The sequence below is a fragment of the Neofelis nebulosa genome, chromosome 13, assembly GCF_028018385.1.
Source record: "Neofelis nebulosa isolate mNeoNeb1 chromosome 13, mNeoNeb1.pri, whole genome shotgun sequence".
In the NCBI taxonomy this organism is placed as follows: domain Eukaryota; kingdom Metazoa; phylum Chordata; class Mammalia; order Carnivora; family Felidae; genus Neofelis; species Neofelis nebulosa.
The window spans coordinates 92,633,949-92,656,972 of record NC_080794.1 but is presented as its reverse complement, the minus strand read 5'-3'; the positions used below and the strand labels follow the sequence as shown (position 1 = coordinate 92,656,972).

Sequence of the window (23,024 nt, the reverse complement as noted above, 5' to 3'; positions counted from 1 at the left end):
CCACCATACCCTCATTTCCCTTGTTTGCTCCTCAAAACAAAGTCTTTGTCTTTAGCCCATAATAGCAGGTAAGGTGGTGGTAAGCCATTTCAGGGAACTACTCAGTTTCCCTGGGTTTCTTCCATGTATACAGGAGGAATCCGTGTTATTAAACTTCTGTTTCTCCTCCACTTCACTCGTCCCTTATTATGGGGAGGTGTTAACAAAAGTAAATTTAAGTATCTAATTGGCTTTACTAACTGATTCACAAATCACGCAGCGCCCGTGTAGCAAATAGAGGACAGCTCCGCAGAACTAAACAAAGGAAAGCTTTTTACAGGCACAGAGAATGAATAAGACGAAAAACAAGAAACTTATTGACAAATGCAGTGTTGAGACAAGCTCGCTCTCCCGAGGATCTAGGAGTAAATTTCCTACTCTAGACTCCAAGAAATTCCATGCTGCCTAGTTAGAGGTTACATTCCTGCGGTTACACCCCCAGGTGTGCAGCAAGGAATACCAGCAGAGACGAGAATCAAAACCTGGGCCCAACACACGGCAAAGGTGCTCTCCACCTAACCTCCGCAAGCTCGGTAAAGTCGAGAGGCCCCGCTGGAGGTGTCTGCACATGCGCAGTCACCGACTCCTCAACTGCCAATCGCCAGCGTGGAAGACCACGTACCCCCACCCGCACCTCCCCTACTCTGAGTTTGCGGCCCCAGAGACTTTAAACATGCGCACTAGCACCTGTGTTCAGCCTTTGAGCCCCGCCTCAGCTCGAGGCTCACCGCGCCTGGAGCGCACTGCGCAGGCGTGCCGCGGGAGCCCCGCCCCCCCGCGCAGGTTTGGCCCAATCCCAACCGAGGCGCCAACACCGAGAGAGCCTGCGAGCGGAGGGAATGGCGGGGCGCCTGGGGCCTCCGAGCGCGGAGCGGGTGGGAGCCACGGACCCGGCTGAGAAGGCAGGAGGTAGTGCTGGGCCCCGACGCCCCTGGCAAGGGCGGCCGTGGGAGGTGGGGCGGGGACACGCGGCGGCCCCCCAGCCCCCGCTCCTCCCGCCGCCGAGGAAACGCAGGGTCACCGCCGCAGGTCGGCCTCGGCTGTGTGAAGTAGCCCCGGGGACACCCTTTCTGTTGGGCCGAGCGGCTCTCTGCGCGCAGCTCCTGAGTGAGCCCCCTTCCTCTGTCCTCGCAGCCACGTCTGGGCGTCCCTGCTGCCCCAGAACGGTTCTTACCCGGGCATTCTTTTCCGAGGCTGGGTCCGGGCCGGCGGCACGCAGCGTCCGCGTTTTTTTTTTTCTCCCTGACGCCGACCTGAGTGAGCTCCCAGCTCCGGGCAGGGGTGGCGCCACCCGGCCGCGCGGTGCGCTCCTGGAACACTCCCCTCCCTCGAGGGGCTGAGCCTGCCCTCGCTCCCTTCAGACCCACCTACACTGGTGCAGCCTTGGGACCCGGCGCGGCTCCGGGGTGTCTGTCCCACAGAGGAGAGGTGTGAGTAGCGAACCTTCGCACGCAAGGCTCGCCTGGAGCAGAGCGTGGCAGCCAGGCATGAAGAGGAAAGTGGGACGGATGCATATGCACCCCTTGTATTAAACGCCTCCGATGGCCGAGGCTGCGCCAAAGGAGCCTTCCGGTGTGGCTGTTTCAGGTGCCTCCCATAAGCTAGTCCACGTGGGTGGTTTAGTCACTTCACCAGTGGCTGAGTTTGCGCTGCTATAATGCAGTACCCTAACCTGGATCGCCCCGTGACCACTGAACTTTGCTTCTCGTGACTCCGGAGGCTGGAAGTCTGGGACCAAGGCATCGGCAGATAGGGCGTCTGGTGAGGACCAGCTCCCGGTGCCTGCGTGACCATCCTCTGGCTGCATCCCCCCGGGGGGAGGGGGCAGGGCCGGGGAGTTGTCTGGGGTCGCTTTTATAAAGGCACTGCTCCCATTCGTCAGGACTCCGCCATCATGACCCAATCACCTCCCCAAAGCCCCATCTCCTGGCACCATCACATCAGACCAGAGTATTTCAACATGCGTTGTACGGTGCTTACTACATAGGAGAGTGTCCTTGCCCTTTGCGCTTCACACCGGGGACTTCTGGTCCTTGTGTCTGAGGTCTTGTGTCTGCAACTCAGTCTCAAGGTTCAGAAATGTTAGCAAATGGGGGATCGGATTTTTTGTTAATTCAACAGGTATTTCTTGCCAGGCTGTGCTTTGCCTTATGGCGGGCACTACATAGGCAATAGAGGGTAAAAACAGTGCAGCTCACTGCCTAGGCTATTAATAATACCTGGGGAATTGGTTGCCCAAACAAACTGTAAAAATCAGTTTGGGGTCACTTGGGCCAGTTAGCTTTAAAAAATACAGCCATATGCAGAAGTGTGTATGGTGAAAGACAAACATCCTCCTTCCTAGTCCTACCCTCCAGAGGTAACTACTGCTGAAAATATTTTGGTGATTCTGGCCACAAATTATCTGGACGTGGTATGCATATATTTGTAGACTGGCATATATTTCACCTCTTTTTGTAGCCAATTGGGAGTCTATATGCACAATTTTTTACTGACTTTTCATCTGTCTAGGGTCTCCTTCCATGTTTAATGCATAATGAATCTACCTCCTTTTCAATGGCTGCACAGTATTTTGTTGTGCGGATGGATCGTACTTTTCGGCTGATGGGCATCCAAGTCGTTTCCCACTTTGGACATGACAAATACTGCTTCCGTGTCTTTTAACATGCCTTTTCCATACTTAGATGAGCATGTCTCATACATAAATTCTTAGAACTGGAATTATGCCTTCAAAATGCTGATGTACTAAAACTGTCCTCTGAAAGGTCACATCAGTTTCCAGCCTATCTGTATGTGAATTTCCCCACATCATCTCACTGGCCATTGTCAGACTTACTCATCTTTACCAACCAGATAGGTACGATATGCTGTTTTCATCTCATTAATCATGACTGATATCGTATATCTTGTCAAATATTTATGGGCCATTTGTAAAATTTTTGCTTAACTGTCCCCTCCTTTCTTCCACTCTTTGAAAGCAGTGATTGTTTACCTTCTTTATATTGACTCGTTTTTTTTTAAAGATTTTATTCTAAGTACTCTCTGCACCCAACATGGGGCTCAAAATTGTAACCCTGAGAGCAAGAGTCACATGCTCTATGTGCCAGCCAGGCACCCCTGACTGGTTGCTTTTTAAAAACTTTTTATTATGGAAAAATTTAAGCATACACAAAAGGCAAAAACAAAGTATAAAATTACCCCCATGAGCCCATCTTTTCCACTTTGACAGTTATAAGCTTTTGGCCAACCTTGTTTCCTTTTTATCCTCACCCACTCCACTATTTCATTTTGAAGCCGTACAGGCATCATAGCATATCATCCATAAATATTTCCATATGTATCTCTAACATCTCTAAAATATAGTACTGTACTCTTTCCAGAAAACTAACCACAGTAGTACTGTCCTATCTGAATAACAGCTACAATAGTTCCTGTGTCACCAAAAACCCAGTTTTCAAATTTCTCTGATTATGTCACCAATGTTTTTTAAAGTGCACTTGTCGAATCAGGATCTAAATACAGTCCGTTTTTGAGTATTGAGTATATGTCTTTTTAATCCCCTTTCATCTGTAAGGATCTTCCTTTTTTCCTCCCCCCCCCCAAAATTTGTTAAAAATCCTGATTTTTTCCTGTAAGGTTCCCAGTCTGGATGTTGCTAACTGCATCCCCATGTGTCCTGTGTTCCTGTATTTTCCCTAAATTAGTATTTAGATTAAGAGAATTAAAAGGCATTACTCTGACTTCGTTTTTGGCAAGAATCCTATATTGTATTTTTACATCAAGTGGCTCATAATGTCCATTTATCTCTCTTGTGACGTTAGTACCATTAATAATCGCCAACATCTAGTTCATTAAGGAATTAAAAATAAGTGCCTATATTGGTTATAAACAAGTGAATATGAAATATTCTACTGTCAAGCTTCAGAGTAATTGATTATGTATATAGAATAGCTCGTATTTATGTGCAAATGACATGGTGTCTTATTAAATTTTCTTACTATTCATTGTGGTTTTTTTTAATAAGACTCTAGAACTTTCTAGTTAATTAGCCATCTGCCAGTTACAGTGACTTTTGACCCCTTGTTTCCAGTTTTGTTTTGTTTTTTGCCCCTCCTTTCTTTTCCTTTCATTATTACATCATGAGGTTTGACCCAGTCTTGAATAGTACAGGCAGGGAAAGTTCACCCCTCCCCTTGCCCTGAGTTTTATTAAGGGAAACTCTGTGGTATGATTTCACACTTTAGGAAAAGTTGACCGTGAAATAGCCTGACTCCTCTCGAATTCAGTGTCTACCTCAAGACAAGGGGCAAGAGCACCACTCTGGCTGGAGATCTGAGCCCCCCTCAGTCCCATACCAAAGTTATTGGACCCTTCCTTGGGCCCTCTCCTTTGGGATTATGAAGCGTTTGATTGTGTCTCCACAGGGCAGGCCAAGTCCTCACAGAAAATTGAAGACTTGATGGAAATGATGAAGAAGTTGCAGAAAGGTCACATGTCTTCTCTGTAACTGAGGCACAGCCTGAGCTTTGGGAAAAGGCGGAAGTGGATTAAGTTCCAGGACTCACAATTCACAACCTTTGGAAATTAACCCATTGGCTCTTTCCTACTTTTTAAAACTTCTTTGAAGTAAAAATATAGCCCAAGGATTTGAAATTAAAGTATAAGGGGATAGAAGGCAAAACGTTTCCCCCAAGCCCCCTTGCTAGCCACCCATGTGGTCCCCACCACACTCAGTTAAATCCAGGTTTTCACCTTCACCTCCTTTCCCTCCACCTTACCTCTGCTGCTCTCTGCTTGCTCACATGGCTTCTTCTAGCCATGTTCCCACTTCAGGGAAGGCCTTTTCACTGACTACCTACCACCCCATCCAGGAACTGCCCTCCCCTTGATTTAAGGCCTTCAAGAGGTCTTCCCATATCTGAAGAGCATGCCCCACTCCTTCGTGCTTTAATTAATTCCTTGCCCCTCTATTTTTCTTGATTGCGATGACTACAGCCTGACTCAGTATCTCTGTTTTTTCCCTTGTATTCTCTATCCAGAATGAGAGTCCCTGTAGGGCCCCCAACTCCCTCTGCCTGCCCTGTCATCTCCATTCAACCTCCTTTCCTCCCTACAGCGGGAAGCCTAGAGCCCAGGGTTGAGGTCCTGATTAATCGGATTAATGAGGTTCAGCAAGGTGAGCTCAGGGACAAGCTACATGATTTGCAGGGCCCCTGGTTACAGGATTACTAAGTATTTCAGGACCACAGCAGCAGGTCAAACCAAGGGTGGGTTTTTCTAAAGGCAACTGCTGTAGTCACATGTCCATGAACCTGGCCCTGCTGCCAACTGAGACCAACAAGAAGGGCTGGGCTCTGGAAGCCTCATTTCTGGCCCTGTAAAATGTGTCCTCCCCACCCCCTGCCCAGTTTGCTTGAAGACAAATGTGAAATGTCACTATTTGCAAGGAATGGTGTAGTTGGATGTTGCCCTTACACGTTGTCTGGTTTCTTGTTTTGTTTTGGTTTTTTTTGGCACAGCAAAAAAGAAAGCCAGTGAGGAGCTGGGAGAGGCCCGGACTGTTTGGGAGGCCCTGCAGAAGGAAATGGACTCATGTAAGCATGCAGGGGGTCGATTACCCAGAGGTCCCCAGTGTCATGCCTTCCTGAACTCAATATTCTGGACCCTTAGCATTCTTGCTTCGGCCAAGGGCTCCTGCCCCCTCTGCGGCATCAGGTCCTACCAGTCTCCCACTCTGTACTGTCCAAGCATACTCCCACCTCAGGGCCTTTGCTAGACTCTTCTGCCCCAGAGACCACTGGTTTCTATTGCCATACATCATCACCATCAACTCTTAGCCTGAATGTCCCCTTCTTAGAGAAACCTACCCAGGTCATCCCACCTGATCACATTCCCCTTACTGCTTGATGTGGTTTCTTCATAGCCCCTATCCCAGTTCATATGATGTGTCTTTCTCTCCCGTCCATGTAAAGTGCACTGGCATTCTGCAGGACCCTCACATTCAACCCTTTATCAACATCAGGGCCCTTTGCTGCCACATCAGGGAGTGTGGGCACAAGATGGGAGGGGGCTCAACTCAAGGGGTCCACAGTTGGGATTGGGGTACAGTTGTACCGAACCGCCTGTGTGACTGTGGGCAGGTATGCTCTCTGAGGGTGCAGTGGGTGGTACCTGATGCCTGAACATGTTACTGTGTTTTCCAGTGAGTGGAGAGGAAGTACGTCTGAAAGAGACCTTGAACAAAAAGCAAGGTAATTGTAGTTATTCTGTGTCCAGGCTTTTGCCTTTGTCACCCTGCAGAGGCAGTGTGACAGTCTGTCCACAGCAGCTGAATCCTTTTGAAACCTGAATCCGCTCACATCCCTCCTGTGGCTTCCACCAGACTTGAAGCAAATTACAAAGCCCAATCAGGTGCCCACGAGACTCCACGTGATCTGACCATATTAACTATGCCCAGGCCTGATGCTTTAAGGCGTTCTCCTGGGGCCCTTCGTTCCTATCCCTGCAGAGACCCTAAGGATCCTCAGACTCCACTGCCAAGAGAAGGAAAGTGAGGCACAGAGGTAAGACCTTCCAGCTGGGCCTTGCTCTTTCCCCTTCATTGTGGGGGAGGAGAGAAAGAGGGAAACTCAGTCATGGACCCAGAGCTCTCATTTCCTCCGTTTTTAAAACGGTGAGGTCAGATGCGTGTCTTCCCACCTTGGACCCAACAGTAGGCAGTAGTGTTAAGAACACTCACTCACTGGGATAATCATTCGTTTGCTAGAATACCAAATTCCTTTGGCTGTTTTTTCTTCTGTGCCTGTCACTCTTCCCAAAATAGACCCTTGGCTGTCTGTCCACTCATCTGTGCCTTCATTGAGGCATCAAGCCATTGCGTCTCTCTCTATTCATCGGGACCCTTCATCCACCTCAGTATGTGTGAATCCATCTCTCCACTTCCTGAACATTGGTTTAGCTTATTTTGTGACCAGCGTCACTGAGCCCTGGCATACCAAGACTGGAACTGTGTGGGGAAATTGGGATGAGATGTGTGTGTGTGTGTTCGCAGTTGACCATGCCCCGGTGACTACACTATTCCCAGGGGGCACATGCTCATGCCCCAACCCATGAAGTTACCAGAGAAGGACCTCAATTTAGAAGGCTACAACACACCCCAAGAGGAGGCAGAAGCTCCACCCAGCCCCATCCTGGGGAGACATTCAGAGAACATGACTGAGGGCTGCTTTGCCTCTTCGCAGGAAGCAGACCATGCTGCAGGAGTGCAAGGAGCGAATTTCTGCCCTGAACTCCCAGATCGAGGACGAGAAGAACAAACAGAGGCAACTGAGGTGAATCCCAGTGCTCCGGGCCAGGTGGGGGGTGAGGGGGCAGTGTGCGAGGATGGGTTGTAGGTGCAGGTGATATCAGGGATGGGGGTTAGAAGAGGAGCTGGCTGACCTGAGGTTTGGAAGGTCAAGGTGGGGAAGGTGCTCCCTGCCAAGCAAAGAACATGGGCAAGCCTCCCATGGTGTGTACATGAAGACCCCTGGCCTGGGCCTGGCTGGGGAGGGGTGTCTCAGCCAATGGTCCCTCATCTTGTGTGGCCGGCCCCCAGGTTGGATTTTGAGGAACAGCTGGAGGATCTGATGGGCCAGCACAAGGACCTCTGGGAGTTCCACGTGAGTCACTCACAGCCATTCCTCCCACCTTACACATCTTCCCTAAGAGTCCCAGGCCCCAAACTGAAGGTCACGCCTCAGGCCTCCTTCCTCTCACCGGCTTTTGAGCCAGCCTTGGTGGCCTAATGTCAAAATGGCCCTCAACTCAGTGCCTCATCCCCACCCTCACTGCCACCCGGTGTCATCCTCTTCACTGGTCCTGCCCGCCCTCTCTGCTGCTCCCCCAGGGCCCTGCAGTGACCAGGAGGAGCCCTGATGAAGTCAGGAAAGGTTATCCATAGAGAAGATCCATGGATGTGTTTGCAGCTATGACTGCCACAGGGCAGACAACGGGGAACCAAGCAGACTGGTGTTTGCCCCCTGGGGATCCTAGATACCAAGTGAAAGGGGCAGAGAGAACAGACGTTGGGATAGAGAGAGAGGTTCATTGAAGAGGCCACGTAAGGGGAAGAGAAACGGCAATGCAGGGCTAGTAAATGATTCTCCAGGGAACACTTCTGGTTAGTGATGCTTTTAGGATCCCCTGTAATAAATGCTTGCCTCACATCAAAGCTTCCAAGATTACCGAACGTTAACCACCTGGTGAGCCTCTCAAGCACAGCATCACAGGTATCTGGGGTGAGACAGTTCCAGGTGGAGAGGATGGCCAGTACAAAGGCCCTGAGGCTGGAACGTGCCCTGTGTGCCCAGAGGGCCCGAGTAGTAGGAAGGGAGGCAGGCTGAGTAAAGACCAGATCCAGGTAGGCTTGTCTGAGGTGCATGGGGGTAGGCTGAAACACATGCACAGGCCTCCTTTCTACCTACTCAGAGACCAGAGCAGATGGCCCAGGAGATTGGCGCCCTGGACAGCAGCAAGGAGCAATTGCTCAGGGAAGGTGAGGCCTGGAGATTGGGGAGGCCCTGATTTGCCTTGCACTGCCCTGCTTATCTGTCCCTTCCTGCCGCAGAGAAGCTCGTGGAGGCAAAGCTGGAGGACGTGAAGCATCGTCTGTGTTCCCAGTTTGGGGCTGACGGTTGCTCGAGCACTGCTGAGGGGCTCTTTCTCCGCAGCCAGGAGGCAGCAGCTGCAGTGTAAGACGAGCAGGACAGGGACAGGGACTGGGGTGGAGGGAGGGAGATGCCAGTGCTGATGCCCACCCCCCTCAGACATATGTTTGAAGAGGAGAACAGGAAGGCCCAGGAGCTCCTAGAGGCTGCTGCCCAGCGCCACGAACAGCTGCAGCAGAAGTGCCAGCAGCTACAGCAAAAGAGGCAGAGGTGCGTGTGGAGGCCCTCCCCCCAGTCCTCTAGGGGAAGGTGGCTGAGGCATCTCTGCTCCCTTTTCAGCCTGTCTCCTGGTCTCTTCACAGCCTCTTGTCCTTTCTCCTCCCCTTCCCCCTCCCCACACTCCTACCCTACCTCTGTCTGTCCAGGCTTAAGGAAGAGCTGGAAACGCTTGGGGTGCAGATCGCTGCTCAAGACCAAAGCACACAAGATGAAGGGGCTGGCCCAGGAGAACTTGTGAGCCCTGGGTTGGGTGGCAGGGAGCAGAAACAGCTCATGCAAGGAGCTGGGTGCAGGAAGGCAAAGAAGGGGATCGAGAGTTCTCAGAGGATGGTCTTTGGGGAAGGGTGCTCCCACAGGGCACAAAGAAGACAAAAATGCAGGGGCTGGCAGTGTGGAGTGGGAAGAGGCAGGTCCCAGGGAGGGTGTGGGCACAGGGATACATGGACATTTCCCTCCTCAGACTCTGACCTCCCACAGGCCAATCCTAAGCTCCTAGGAGTCAGCAAGGAGAAAGACCCAGGGCTGCCCACCAAGCAAGGCCGTAGTATGCCCTCCTAGGCAAGGACTCTCTTTGCCTTGGAGCATATTCCATGAACTTCAGGAAATAAAGGCACTATTTCAGTACAACTGCCTCAGCTGAGTTTATGCAGAGGGGGTAGGGCTTGTCTGGCCCCTGACACTGTGTAAAGCCTTGGCCTCAGCCAGAGGGCCACAGCAGGCCTCCCTACCCTCATAGTCTCTGGTCTGTTCCTTTCTAGGACTTAACACACTGTTCTGGGTTCCCAGGCAGAAGGATGCAGGTCTGCAAAGCCACAGTGTGATTGTTTCTTTAATTCCTTATTCAGGCCTGAAGTAAACCGAATCCCAGAAATCTCAACAGTGGGGATGGAGGTGCTGGGGGTTCTCATCCAGTCAGTCCCTTGCCCACAGTCTCCACTGATTAGCTGAGAAAAAAAAAAAAACATAATTGGAGGCCAAGTGTAGTTTGTGCCTTCCTGGGCACAAAATATGTAACCGACACCTGTCACAAGAACATAGTGTCTTAGAAATCCTGTGTGCTGGGAGTCAATCACCTAAGACTCCATGAAAATGCACTCACCCAATAAAGGGCAGCAGTGCTCCTGAGCCAAAATACAGTGACTGAAGTAGGGAGAGATTCCTGGTCTTGAAAGACTCCCACATCCAGGTAGGACACTAACATGGTGGGATTGCAGAGATCCAAACAGGCTGCCTGGAGAGCACTGTTTCTGTGGAAGAACGGGGGAATGTGACATGGTGGGAAATTACTCCGTCAGTTAGAGACACCAGGCATAAATCTCCCAGTTTTCTGACATGGAGTTAAACAGACCTGTGTCATAAATGAATTGGTTACACCTTATCAGAACAACTCCTGCATTGCCTGGAAATTAGTACATTCCCCTGAGTAGCAATGGAAATAATCACCTTGAATAGCAGCAGTTCAGCTAATTTTGCAGCTTCAGGTGATTCACAATAAAAAAAGACACATGAGAGGCGCCTGGATGGCTCAGTCGGTTAAGTGTCCAGCTTTGGTTCAGGTCATGATCTCATGATTCGTGGGCTCGAGCCCTACGTCGGGCTCTGTGCTGACGGCTCAGAGTCTGGAGCCTGCTTTGGATTTGGGGTCTCCCTCTCTCTCTCTTCCTCCCCTGCTCTCCTTTTGTCTCTCTCACTCTCTCAGAAATAAAGATTAAAATTTTTTTAAATTAAATAAAAAGACACATGCTTACTTCAACAGAAGCACAAAAGGCCTTTGACAAAATCCAACACCTATTTAAATTAAAAAAAAAATGTAAAATCTAGAACAGAAGGTACCTTCTTTAATACTTACCAGTGAAATGTTTAAAGCACTTTAGGGTATGTTCAAATACTATTCACTGTACTGAAGTTCTAGACAGAGAAACAGGACCAGGACCTTCCCCACCCCTGCTCACAACCACATGGATAGCTGCCAAGGAAAAAGATCCTCCTTCCTGCTGTCTTGCAGTTGCCCTCCACGCCCTTTCTTTGGAAACCCAGAGATTGTGTCAGCTGGAATAAGAGAAATGTAGCCCCAGCATCACACAGTAGAGCAACCAAGGGTGGGTTTCTAGCTGAGACAAAAAGAAAAAAATCCATAGCTGGTAGAGTCACTTACCATAGGTATAGGTAGAGACAGAGGAGCTAAAAGAAATCGTTCAGTTTTAGAGAACAATCTAGACAAAACACCGAGGAGCCAGGACTACCTAGGTGTGAAAATAAAACTGTTCCTCCTTCCCAGCGTCTCCAGTCAGGAACAAAGATCCCTGAAGTATGAAATGAATGCAGGCTACAGGTCACAATCAGGATGCTACCGGCAAAATGGAGCCTCAGAGCGAAACTCAGACCAAGGGTGTTGCTCTAAGACCCTTTTCTTGAGACTCTAAATAGAGTGTGCCTTGTAAACCCTTACGAGAGATGATAAATAGTAGCACTGTCCCCACATCTCTCAGTTCGAGGTGGAGTGGATCCTGTTCCAGAAATATAGGGGTGGCTTTCACCTAGTGGACTACATTATAATTTATCAGAAATCCAAAAGCTTTCTTAAAGGCATGAAATCAATTTGAATCACAAGTTTTAGAAACAGTTCAAATGAGAAGAGCCCTCTGGGCAGGAACCAGAACTGAAGAAACTAGATAGCAAAATGAATAAATCAGGCCTAGGTCATGCAGAAGAGCGGTGACGGAGTGCAGAATCCAGAGCCCTAACGTCATTCCCAGAACCGCTGCATCCTAATTAAGGAACTGATGGTGTGCCCTGCTAGATTTCAGTTTCTGTGTATGGGAGGCTAAGTGCCTCCCAGTTCCTCTCCCTCGAATGGACCATCGGTGAATCCCTCATCTCTGTGCTACCATTGTGTGTTGAGTGTGTGCAGGGCACATAACTAGTCACATCAGGTCCTAGGTTTTCAGACTAAGTCACAGACAAGGGACTGTGTCCAAAAAGACTATGTGCATGTAGACCAGATACAGATGATGAGGTCCTACATTTTGAGCTAAACAGCTCTATAAATTGAGGTCCTTTAATTTTATAGTACAGATTACATGTGTGAGCAATGTGAACTCGGTGGTCATAAAGTGGACAGTGTCCTATTGCATTTTCTAAAGATGGCCACACTACTATGTCCCATCCCACATACTATTTAAGGTGCTCTTACATCGAAGGTGGAGCCTATTTCTCTACCCCTTAGAATTTTCATGGGCCCTACAACTACCTTGTATAGAAAAAGGCAGAATTGACACCATGCTAGTACCATTAGTGTTGCCAAATATCCCCTTGTACGCAAAATCACCCGCAGCAGAGAACCAATGGTCGTCTAGTTCAAAAATTTTTTTCAATACAGTACCATTTCTATCTGAAATTTTCATCCACATTACCTAACCTGATAGTTTTCCCTTAATGGGAAATTCTCTGATAGACACAAAGTCAGACATTCAGTTGAAAATTTGGACACAATAGGTATTTATAAGTTTTACTTTATTCTCACTGTTCAATGAGCTATCTCTGACCAATAAAGGTATTCCTACATTTACTGCATTATTTCTTCCTATGATTTCTGACTTAGGGTTGAAAGATGAAAACACAGGTTCTTTCTTCTGTGAGTTTCCTACACAAGGACTGGTAACTTCAACAGAAGCCTCCCACAAATTCACAAATTCATAAAGTGAACTGGCTACAATGGACTGGTAGTGCTGTAGTCAGGTCACACATAGAAGGGTTCTCACTCAGGTAAAGTACAAGTGAGGATTTCTGAGGTAGAGATGGAAAGATTTCTGCCCTCCACAATCAATTCTTTCTGCCTGAGGTCATGGTTGCAATCTTCACTCTATGGCTTTGAAGACAAACCTGTGTGTCATCTGCACTTCAGGAGCACAGGGAATAAAAAAACTCAGCAAATGCATGTTGTTTTTTTGGTTTTTGGTTTTTTTGTGGCCAGGCTTAGAAGTAATGTTCATCATGTGTGTTCATATTCTCTTGGCCAGAACTCAGTTACATGGTCCCACCCACAACAAAGGGAGGCTGAGAAATGTAGGCTAACTGTGTGCCCAACACAAAGAGAAAGTGAGTTTTGGTATACATACAGCCAGTCTCTGCCACACATGACTTCTCCCCTGTGTGAGTTCTCAAATGTTTGCTGAGGTGTGATTTCTGACAGAAGGTTTTTCCACAGTCATTACATTCATAGGGTTTCTCTCCTGTGTGAGTTCTCTGATGAACAGTGAGGGCTGATTTCTGGTAGAAAGTTTTCCTACATTCTTTACATCCATAAGGTTTCTCTCCTCTGTGAGTTCTCTGATGCCTATTGAGGGTTGACTTCTCACAAAAGGTTTTCCGACATTCATTACATTCATAAGGTTTCTCACCAGTGTGAGTTCTCTGGTGTACAGTGAGTTTTGACTTCTGGTAGAAAGTTTTCCCACACTCCTTACATTCAAAGGGCTTCTCACCTGTGTGAAGTCTCAGATGCACAGTGAGTTTTGGCTTCACACAAAACGATTTCCCACATTCGTTACATTTATAAGGTTTGTCTCTTGTGTGAGTTCTCTGATGTACAGTGAGAGCTGGGCGATGGCCAAAGCATTTCCCACATTGTTTACATTCATAAGGTCTCTCTCCTGTATGAGTTCTCTGATGTGCAGTGAGAACTGACTTCTTATGGAATGTCTTACCACAGTCGTTGCATTCATGATGTGTCTCCCTATTGTGAATCTTCTGATGTATGGTGAGGGCTGACTTCTGGTAAAAGGATTTCCTACATTCATTACATTCATAGGGCTTCTCCCCTGTGTGTGTTCTCAGATGTACGGTGAGTTTTGTTTTCACAGGGAAGGATTTCCCACATTCATAACATTCATACGGTTTTTCCCCTGTGTGGATTCTCTGATGAACAGTCAGGTGTGACTTATGGCAGAAAGATTTCTCACATTCGACACATGCATAGGGCTTCTCCCCTGTATGAGTTCTCCGATGTACTTTAAGAACTGTTTTACTAATGAAGGTCTTCTCACACTCACTACATTTATAGGGTTTCTCTCCTGTGTGTACTTTCCGATGTTTACTGAGATTAGACCTCTTGTAGAAAGTTTTAGCACATACATCACATTCAAAAGTTTTCTCTTCTAACGGAGTTCTCGAAAGCTGAGCGAGGTGTGATTTCTTGCTGAAATTACCCCCACTTTGATCATGTTTATGGTGTTGCTCCTCGAAATCGGCTAGACCAACATGCAACTGTGTTGGTTTCTCACAAAAAGTGTTCCTCCATTTGTTACATCCACAGTGATTCTCCCCTATGTGAGTTCTCTCTTGGGCAGTGACAGCTGACTTACCACAGGCTTCCCGATGTTCATTATACCTACAGGCAGTCTCTCCCATGTGAGCTCTCCTATAGGTACAGAGTGTTGCCCCCTTGTTGAAGTCTTTCCCTTGCCCACTAAATTCGAGAGGCTGCCGCAAAGTCTGATTCCTCGGATGACAACCAGGACACTCGGCACACCTGAGGGGGCTCCCCGTTGTATGACATTCCTCGGCATTCTCTCCAACACGCATCCCACCAGGCTCACCAGGGAGAAACGTGTTCTGACACACATTAAACAACTCTGGCTTCACTCCTGAGTAGCTTCCGTTATTTATAATCAGTTTAGAAACGTCGGCTGCACTCAAATTAAGTGTTTTTCCCAAACTGGTTCTCTCCTTCGTTGACGTTTCATAGTTGGCCAATCCAACTTGCCACAAAAGTCTGCTCTGATACTCCTGGCCAGTCTCCATCAGGTCACCTGCAGTCTGGACATCTAAAATGAGACAAAGTAACCATATGTATGAACCACACCTAAGCATTTCTTACGGAATGTTCATGTAAAAATGGAGAAGTTTCTTCCCATCGTGTAGGATAAGAATTTTACAGAGTTAAAATGGGTATGATTATGATAAGTATATGATTTTTCTTTCTAATGAAATAATGTAACAAGTTACACCAACAGATTCTCTAATGTCAGATCATGGTTTTATTTATTTGTTGGTTTTGCTTTATCTTTTTTTTTTCCTTTTTGAATCCATGAGGAAACCATTGGTCACAATATTCACCTATTCCCTGGTCTTAGTGTTCAGCTGACTTCTCTTCATCTGCCATTTGTGTTCCTGTTCCATTTCCCACTTTCTCTCACAATAACTGTAGGTCACTTGTGCTGGGCCTTTTCTCATCACTCAGCTTTGAAGATGACAAGGTCTTCCTGGATCCACCACTTTAGGATGCAGTACAGAGCCATTCTTCTGTCATCTCAGCAGGGATGTTGCTTAGGAACAAGGATTTGTTCCCACATTTCTTTACTTTTTCACCTTTCCCTGGGCATCCGTGGGGTTTTTCAAAGGCATCATCTCTCCTTCTCCATGCCAGCCAGAGACCGCTTTTGGCTAATTCCTAATTAAACCCTGCATACTTCGCTTCTCACAACCATAACAGGTACAGAGAGCTCCAACCCTCCACACTGGGCTACCTCTCCCTGCTGGTCTAAAGGGTTTAAGCTCTGCAACCCAGGCTGTGCCCACCATCATTGGAAAACCTCTTTCTGGCTCCTTCTTAGATCAAAAACCCTGGCATCCCCACCCCACTTCCTGGTATATGCAGCCCTACTTGACAATGTGCAGTTTCTAAAGGCTTGTGTTTTGCACTCTGGAGTTTTGCATGTGTCCTAGTTTCAGTGAAAATGCAGTCCGTGTATGGGTCATTGTTTCAGAATGATTTAGCATAAGCAACTGCACCCTGAAACCCCGGGCTCCACTGGCCTCGAGGACACACGTTCTCCAGATTCTCCTCCCATGCCATGGACTGCCCCTTTCCACACTGTGCGTGGTTCTCCACACCTTCCTGCCACCTGTGATGCCGTGGCTGACAACACTTGGTCCTGGGCTCCCCTTCTTTTCTTAACAACTCCCTGGGCAACCTCCTCTAATCCTGTGCCTTTAACAATTTTTCTAACTTGTACCTTGTAATAGTGATGTCCAATTTCTACTCCAGATATCATATCCACCTATATGTTATACTGTCAAATTTGGTAAATCGCCACCTTAAACTTAAGCTATCCCAAAGTACAGTCTTAATAATTAATCACCCCAAAACCACTTTCCCTGGGCTTCCTTACTAAAATGGCACACCCCATGTTCTGTCACGGTGACATCTGTGCTGGTTATCCCACTACTTCACATGTACTTCATATGTCGTATATGTGTTTCATGCTGACTCAATAACTGGTAACCACCCAGAAAGGAGTGCACTTGTTTGATTACTGTCGTTATCCCCATAATTACAAAATGACTAGTGCTTGCTTAACACCTTTGAAAGAATAACGAGTATATAAATAAATGTCTGAAAAAAACTAGTGCGTGAAGATGGAGGAAAGGAGGGCATCTTACAACCTACAGACAGTGGCTAACAAAGGAAAACATTCTAAGAGGAGGCAGGTAAAGACTGGATTTTGGGTAAGACTAAGAAAATAGAAAAAAAGACGGGGGTGGTTTAGACATAAGAAGCATCTTTGGAGACTAAATAGAGCATGTCTGAACCTAGGAAAAGCACGGGTAAAAAACAACCCAGCACGGCCAACATCTGCTATGCTCTCCCCTTCCCAGACCCCTGCCCAGTATGCACTGACAGACCTGGGAGGCTCTGCTCTAGGGGTTCCTCTACTGTCCATGGCTCTGCTCCTTGCTCCAACTTGACGATCACCTCAGGTTTGGTAATGCAGTGCCCTGTTGATCAAAAATAAAGGCGGGGGGCTTTTACCAAACCGTTTTAAAGAATGACAGGAGCACAGCGTCAAGAGTCATGCAATGAAGGGCCGATCTGAACCTCTGATTAGAGAGGTGAACACCCACGTTCTTCTGGGCCTCGAATCTTAAACCTAAGTAGCATTTAACCTCATAAACAGTTTGCACGTTTACCAATGAAGAAAGCAGTGCTAGGACACTAAGACACTTTCACTCACCCAGTGACACCAGGCTACTGTAGGTCTCCAGCATCACGACCCTGTACAGGGTCCGCTGGGCATCATCCAGGTCCTGCCACTCCTCCCAGGTGAAGTTCACAGCCACATCCTCAAACGACACCAACCCCTGTAATGAATGACACGTGTCTCAATTCAAGGGATCAGCTGGGATCAGAAGAACAAGTCTGGGAGCTCATTCTTTTTTGTGTGTTTTGTCTTACACAGAATACACCATGCTTTGTACTCTATACCGTGGGCGAAAGCGAATCCACAGTAGAACTATCCTACCCATGTTAACTCTTTAATCCCTAAAAGTACAATCATAAAGTTTCCCTTGTCAATCTGGAACCGTCCTTGCTACTAGAGACGAAAAGATAACTGTGCTCCTCAAAGGTGTGTGCGACCTGGTATGGAGGCCTTAGTGTAAACATACACCTGCAGTAATGCACTAGATAAACTAGGTTAGACGTGTTTAATGTAGACAAGAGTAAGAAAGAAGAAAACAGCTGCCCTTGTGCCATCCAATCACACTTCCCTGAAGAGCCAAACACATCAGCTGTTTAATGTCAACAACATATTCTCATAATTATGAGACTACAGTAGAAGTCACGAGGGCAACAGGTACACATGCTACATTAATGGAAGTACAAACAGCACCATGTCCAAATGGTCACTCCTAGGCTGTGATAAGACATAAAAGCAGTAAAGGTATTTAAGGAACAGATTATAGTTTGCATTTAAAAAAAATTTTTTTTGAGAGAGAGAGGGAGACAGAGTGCAAGTGGTGGAGGGGCTGGGAGAGAGGGAGACAGAGAATCCAAAGCAGGCTCCAGGCTCTGAGCTGTCAGCACAGAGCCTGACGCAGGGCTCGAACTCACAGACTGCGAGATCATGACCTGAGCTGAAGTCAGACACTTAACCGACAAGCCACCCAGGCGCCCCTATAGTTCTGCATTTAAATATCTGACCTAATTCCAACACAACAAATTTGATGCACTCACCGTTGTTTTGAATATTTCAATATTCAAATATTTGAATATTTGAATATTTCCTCCTTATCCCAAAGGGTTGCTTCTGTCCTCCCCAGTGTGAGTACCTCCTACTTCCTAAACCACAGGGTGTCAATAATGAGGGGCCAGTAAGAAGAGGTAAGTTACACGGCCAGATTTTCTTTTTAACAGTCCTCCCCTAGAAGCAGGATGGGAAAGAGCTTAGAAGAGAGTGACAGAGGACAAACTTGAGGTTACAGGATACAGAGCAATAAAATTACAGAATAGGGTACTAATCCTACAAAGCAAAAACGAAAAGAAAGCAGGAACACAAGTTGGTTCTAATTTGTTCTGAGAAGGGTGAAGACAGAACCCGGCTGTCTGCATGACCAGCTAGATACATACTGGTGCTATAAGATGAAATAAAATAGGGCACAGAGTGTGCACAAGAGACATAGATTTTGGACACAGCATGTCTGAAGTCTGTGCGTACGCAGGGATGTCATACTGGCAACTGGATACATGATCTAGAGCTCAGGAGAGATCCAAGCTGAAAATAAACATTGGGGAAGCAGCAGAATTTTAGTAGTAGCTGAAGCCATCAGAGTGAATGGAACGGCTCACAGAGAACCTGAGACTTTGAAAGGAGAAAGGAACAGGTGCCGTGTCTTAGGACACACCAATGCTGACTGTCAGAGAAAGAGAGAGACACCACGACACAGAGAAAATTTCTAGAGGTTATTCCAGGAATAGAAATAACCTCCATACTAAGGACTCTATTAATACACGTCATCATATTCACGTTTCTGAAAAGTCCTATGATGATTCAAATAGACACTAAGCAAGTATCTACAAAATATTCTCCCATTTGTAATAATAACCATTAACCAAAGGGGATTTAGAGGATTTTTCCTTAAAATGATTAAATGTGTATGTCTTACCCCAGAGGCAGCATCACACTTCATGAGGAAATACTGGAGTATAAAGGTGCTCTCCCACCACAATTATTCAACAATTTACAAGTGGTAACAGTCAATGCAATTGAAAAGAGATAAATAGTTGTAAAAACGGTCATAATTTAAATATAATTTATACGTAGAAAACTCAAAAGAATCCTATGAGAACTATTCTATAGAAAGAAAATAATTTTCTGTTTTAAGTTTGAGACAGAGAAAGAGAGAGTGAAAGTGCACACACAATCAGGAGGGGGCAGAGAGAGACAGAGAGAGAGACAGACACACAGAGAGACAGAAAGACAGAGAGACAAGGAGAGCACACCAGCAGGCCCGACTCTATCCCACCAACTGTGAGATCATGACCTGAGCCAAAATCAAGAACTGGACACTTAATCACCACCCAGGCGTCACAAAGACAAGAATTTTCTATAAGAAAATTCTATAAACTGTAGGTTATAAAAATAATGTCTTCATACCTACAAAAACATTCATACTATAACAACAACAACAAAAAGCAGAATACATATCAATACATTAACAGAAAACATACAAAGCTATGGGAGAAAAAAATATGAAGGCTACAAGAACTAATAAATGAAAGACACCATATTCACAAGTAGGAAGATCTACATCAAAAAGATATCAATTCTCAGTAAGTTAATAATCAGGAAATTCATGTAATATTATCCTAATAAACAACACATCCTTAGATACAGACAAGCTAATTTAAAAGTTCATAGAGAAGATTAAGTAAGAATAGACAGAGACCGTGGTAGGTTATACTTCTGTTCACCAAAATTTAGTGTCTCTCCCTTATCAGTCAGCTCTGGCTGACATAACAAATACCCTGGACTAGATGGATTCAAAAGCAAATTTCTTGGGGCACCTGGGTGGCTCAGTTGGTTAAGCTTCCAACTTCGGCTCAGGTCATGATCTCATGGCTCGTGCATTCGGGCCCCACGTTGGTCCCTGTGCTGACAGCTCCGAGCGAGCCTGGAGTCTGCTTCGGCTTCTGTGACTCCCTCTCTCTCTCTCTCAGCCGCCCCCCCCCCACCCCCCGCTCACACTCTGTCTCTTTCAAAAATAAATAAACATTAAAAAATTTTTTTTGTAAGCAAATTTTTCTTAGATTTCTGGAGGCTGAGACATCCAAGATCAGGCGTCAGCCAGTTCTGTGCCTGGTATAGACCATCTTCCTGGCTTGCAGATGGTCACTCTCCTGCTGTTTTCTCATGGTGGAGGAATAAAAATCTCTCCTCTTCCTCTTTTCATAAGGCCACCAATCCTATCAGATTAGGGCCCCACCACTAGGACCTCATTTAACAATAATTACTTTCTAAAGGCTTGATCTCCAAATGCAGTCACATTGGCAGTTAGGGCTGGCCTTGAATATACAAATTCTGGGAGAATACAATACAGTCCACAGTACTCCCTGTGGTGCCCTTCTCTGCAAAAGGATTAATATCCCTTGGAGGTGGAACTCACATAAGCAGATCTATATTCTTCCATTTACCTGGCACTGAACAAGAACAAGTGAATGGAAGTGACACATGTCACTTCTAAGCAGAAGCTGGAAGAGCCATGCATAGATCACCATGTCCTCCCTCTGTCACAGGACCAACAATGTTACAGTAAAAAAAAGTGCTCCTCTGTCTGGGATACTGAATGAGACAAAAAGGATAAAAAGCAAAACTGATCCGTGATGGACAGGTAGCATAAGAAAGAATGAAACCTTTGTTGTGGACCTAACTGGTAATGAATCAGCATAACCACCAAACAGAAACAAGCAGTGCAAAGAAACTGGGACGAAGGTGATCCATGATACCAGGGGCTAAATAGCAGATCAACGTTACTTATGATCACTGGTACTTATGTACCTAATGTTACTGAAGTAACATGAGTGATGATTACCATATGGATTTAAAGCTTTAGAAAAAGAGTGGGAAAACAGAGTATTAGTAGTAAGTATCAGGCACTAGTCGCTGCCTTTAGGTAAATGCTATAGGAAAAGTGATAAGCTCAGGTGGAAAAAAAGACTTCAGTGTGCAAACAGGAATGAAAGAAAATTGGGAGATACTATAAATTTGGGAACCTGTAGGACTGAAAAACTTTCAAAGGATTTCTCATTTTATCTGTTACTGTTTAAGGCTGAAGAAGTTGCCTCTTCCAATTTTTACAGAAAAAAATGTAAGAAATGCTTGGAGAGTCAAGACTAATTAAACTCAACCTCAAGGGAGTAACAAACATGTTATAACCATGGCATCCTGTGACACAATTGAACCCTGAAGACAATACACTAAGTAAAATGAGTCAGTCATGAAAAGATGAATATTGCCTGACTTCACCTATAGAAGCTCCCTAGAATAGTCAACTTCATGGACATAGAAAATAAAATCATGGTTGCCAAGGGCTGAATTAGAGGGGACAGGTACTTGGTATTTAATGAGCAGAGCTTCATTTGGGAAACATGAAAAAATTCTGGAGACAGTTGCACAAGATGATTAAAACTAATGCTACTGAACTGACATTTTTAATTAAAATGGCCAATACGGCCAATTCGAGGTGATATATACATACATATATATATATATACATACATATATATATATATATATATACATACATATATATATATATATATATATACATACATATATATATATATATATACATACATATATATATATATATATATACATACATATATATATATATATATATATATATATTTTTTTTTTTTTTTTTTACTGTTTATTTATTTATTTTGAGAGAGGGAGTGAGCACAAGCAGGGGAGGGGCACAGAGGGAGGGAAGGAGAGAATCCTAAACAGGCTCCATGCTGTCAGTGCAGAGCCTGACATGGGGCTCGAACCCATGAACTGTGAGATCATGACCTGTGAGATCATGACCTGAGCCAAAATCAAGAGTCAGATGCCTAACCGACTGAGCCACTCAGGTGCTCCAGGTTATGTATATGTTATCAAAATAAAAAAAGTTAACCAACTTTTCACCAAATTGTAGTCCAAAATTCTATTTATGGTTGATGCAAACATCCATTTTTCCTTACTCATTTCTTTTAAATGATTAGCTGGAACAGAAAAATTAAATATCCTTTAACAGGGTTGAAAACATGACAGTTCATTTTTGAACTAGCAATTTCAATTATACGATAATAAAAAATACAGATAGAATCACTGACAAATTTATAAAAATAAAAGGTAAAAATTGTAAAAATCTGAGCTCCTTGTTTCATACTTTGCCTATCTTCATCTTAACACTTGTTTGAACGTATATCACTGATTCCTGAATACGTTCTCCAACCGGACTCCTGAAGCTGTCACCACACATGTTGGCTAGTAGCACAGCTCAAGAGGGACCCAACCCAATCACCAGGCATATACATCCTTCAGATTTTTCCAAGAAGGACAATTCCAATGTAAAACAGACAGTTACTACATTTGTCTGTGAGCACCAATGCAGATTTTGGATAAACTAACAAAACAAACACATGGGTCTTCATGTAAGAGGAGATTATACCTGAGAGAGGAGGAGGCATCCAGGAGAAATCGCGTTAGAGTCACTGGTGAATGGACGGTATATCACATGTAAGGGAAGAAAAGACGACACGGATTTCAGGTGGGACTCGCTCCGTGTGAGGTGCCTTCTGGACAGCCACAAAAAACGCATTCACGGGGGAGTTGGACCTATGGTCTAAAGGATGGGGAAGAGGTCCAAGCTGGAGGGAAATGCTCAAGACTATCAAACCACAGAGGGCCAGACAAGTCAAGGAAAACCGCATCGTGTGAATATGGGGGCCAGATTTGAACACTTGGAGAGCGATGTTCAGGAGAAGAAACACACAGGAGAAGAATTCAGGGAAGCAGAAGAAATCATCAGGCAGGCCGCCACAGGAGCTAACGGACAAGAATGTCCAGGAGAAGATCCTGGAGAGCAGTGTCACTACGGCAGAAGGTTCACGTGAGGCAACGCCCACAGTACACTGAGTCTAACTATAATCTAGGTGGATAACGCAGGTTGTAGGTTATTTCCTCACTTAGAAGACGTGAACTGGGACCACACTGAGTAGGTTAAGATGCA

At 45.8% G+C, this 23,024-nt stretch overlaps 2 protein-coding genes and 1 long non-coding RNA gene across 7 annotated transcripts; 1 reads left to right on the top strand and 2 right to left on the bottom strand.

Annotated features, from left to right (window-relative positions):
- Nucleotides 1–802: 802 nt before the first annotated feature.
- SYCE1 (synaptonemal complex central element protein 1) lies at nt 803–9,593 on the top strand. 5 transcript variants are annotated; one of them, XM_058698257.1, is made up of 13 exons: nt 803–948; nt 4,464–4,526; nt 5,156–5,215; nt 5,559–5,633; nt 6,243–6,290; nt 6,548–6,602; nt 7,281–7,370; nt 7,637–7,700; nt 8,488–8,575; nt 8,648–8,771; nt 8,847–8,957; nt 9,113–9,200; nt 9,427–9,593. In XM_058698257.1, the coding sequence occupies exons 1-13, from the start codon at nt 879–881 to the stop codon at nt 9,460–9,462; spliced, it is 972 nt and encodes a 323-aa protein (XP_058554240.1). In that variant the 5' UTR covers nt 803–878; the 3' UTR covers nt 9,463–9,593. The 5 variants fall into 5 exon arrangements, with proteins under 5 accessions (XP_058554240.1, XP_058554241.1, XP_058554237.1 ...); XM_058698254.1 differs by having other exon boundaries at nt 804–948; nt 9,444–9,593; XM_058698255.1 differs by having other exon boundaries at nt 804–948; nt 4,464–4,527; nt 5,160–5,215; nt 9,444–9,593.
- Nucleotides 3,165–5,923, bottom strand: LOC131493643 (uncharacterized). The gene is made up of 2 exons (XR_009252790.1): nt 5,515–5,923; nt 3,165–4,563 (listed from the first exon to the last, which is right to left on the bottom strand). It is a non-coding gene; the product is annotated as an uncharacterized LOC131493643 (long non-coding RNA).
- A 186-nt stretch (nt 9,594–9,779) lies between the features above and the next one.
- On the bottom strand, nt 9,780–22,613 carry LOC131493639 (zinc finger protein 260-like). Its single transcript, XM_058698252.1, has 5 exons — nt 22,464–22,613; nt 16,982–17,108; nt 16,653–16,745; nt 10,066–14,791; nt 9,780–9,910 (listed from the first exon to the last, which is right to left on the bottom strand). The coding sequence occupies exons 1-4, from the start codon at nt 22,611–22,613 to the stop codon at nt 12,993–12,995; spliced, it is 2,169 nt and encodes a 722-aa protein (XP_058554235.1). The 3' UTR covers nt 9,780–9,910; nt 10,066–12,992.
- Nucleotides 22,614–23,024: the final 411 nt, after the last annotated feature.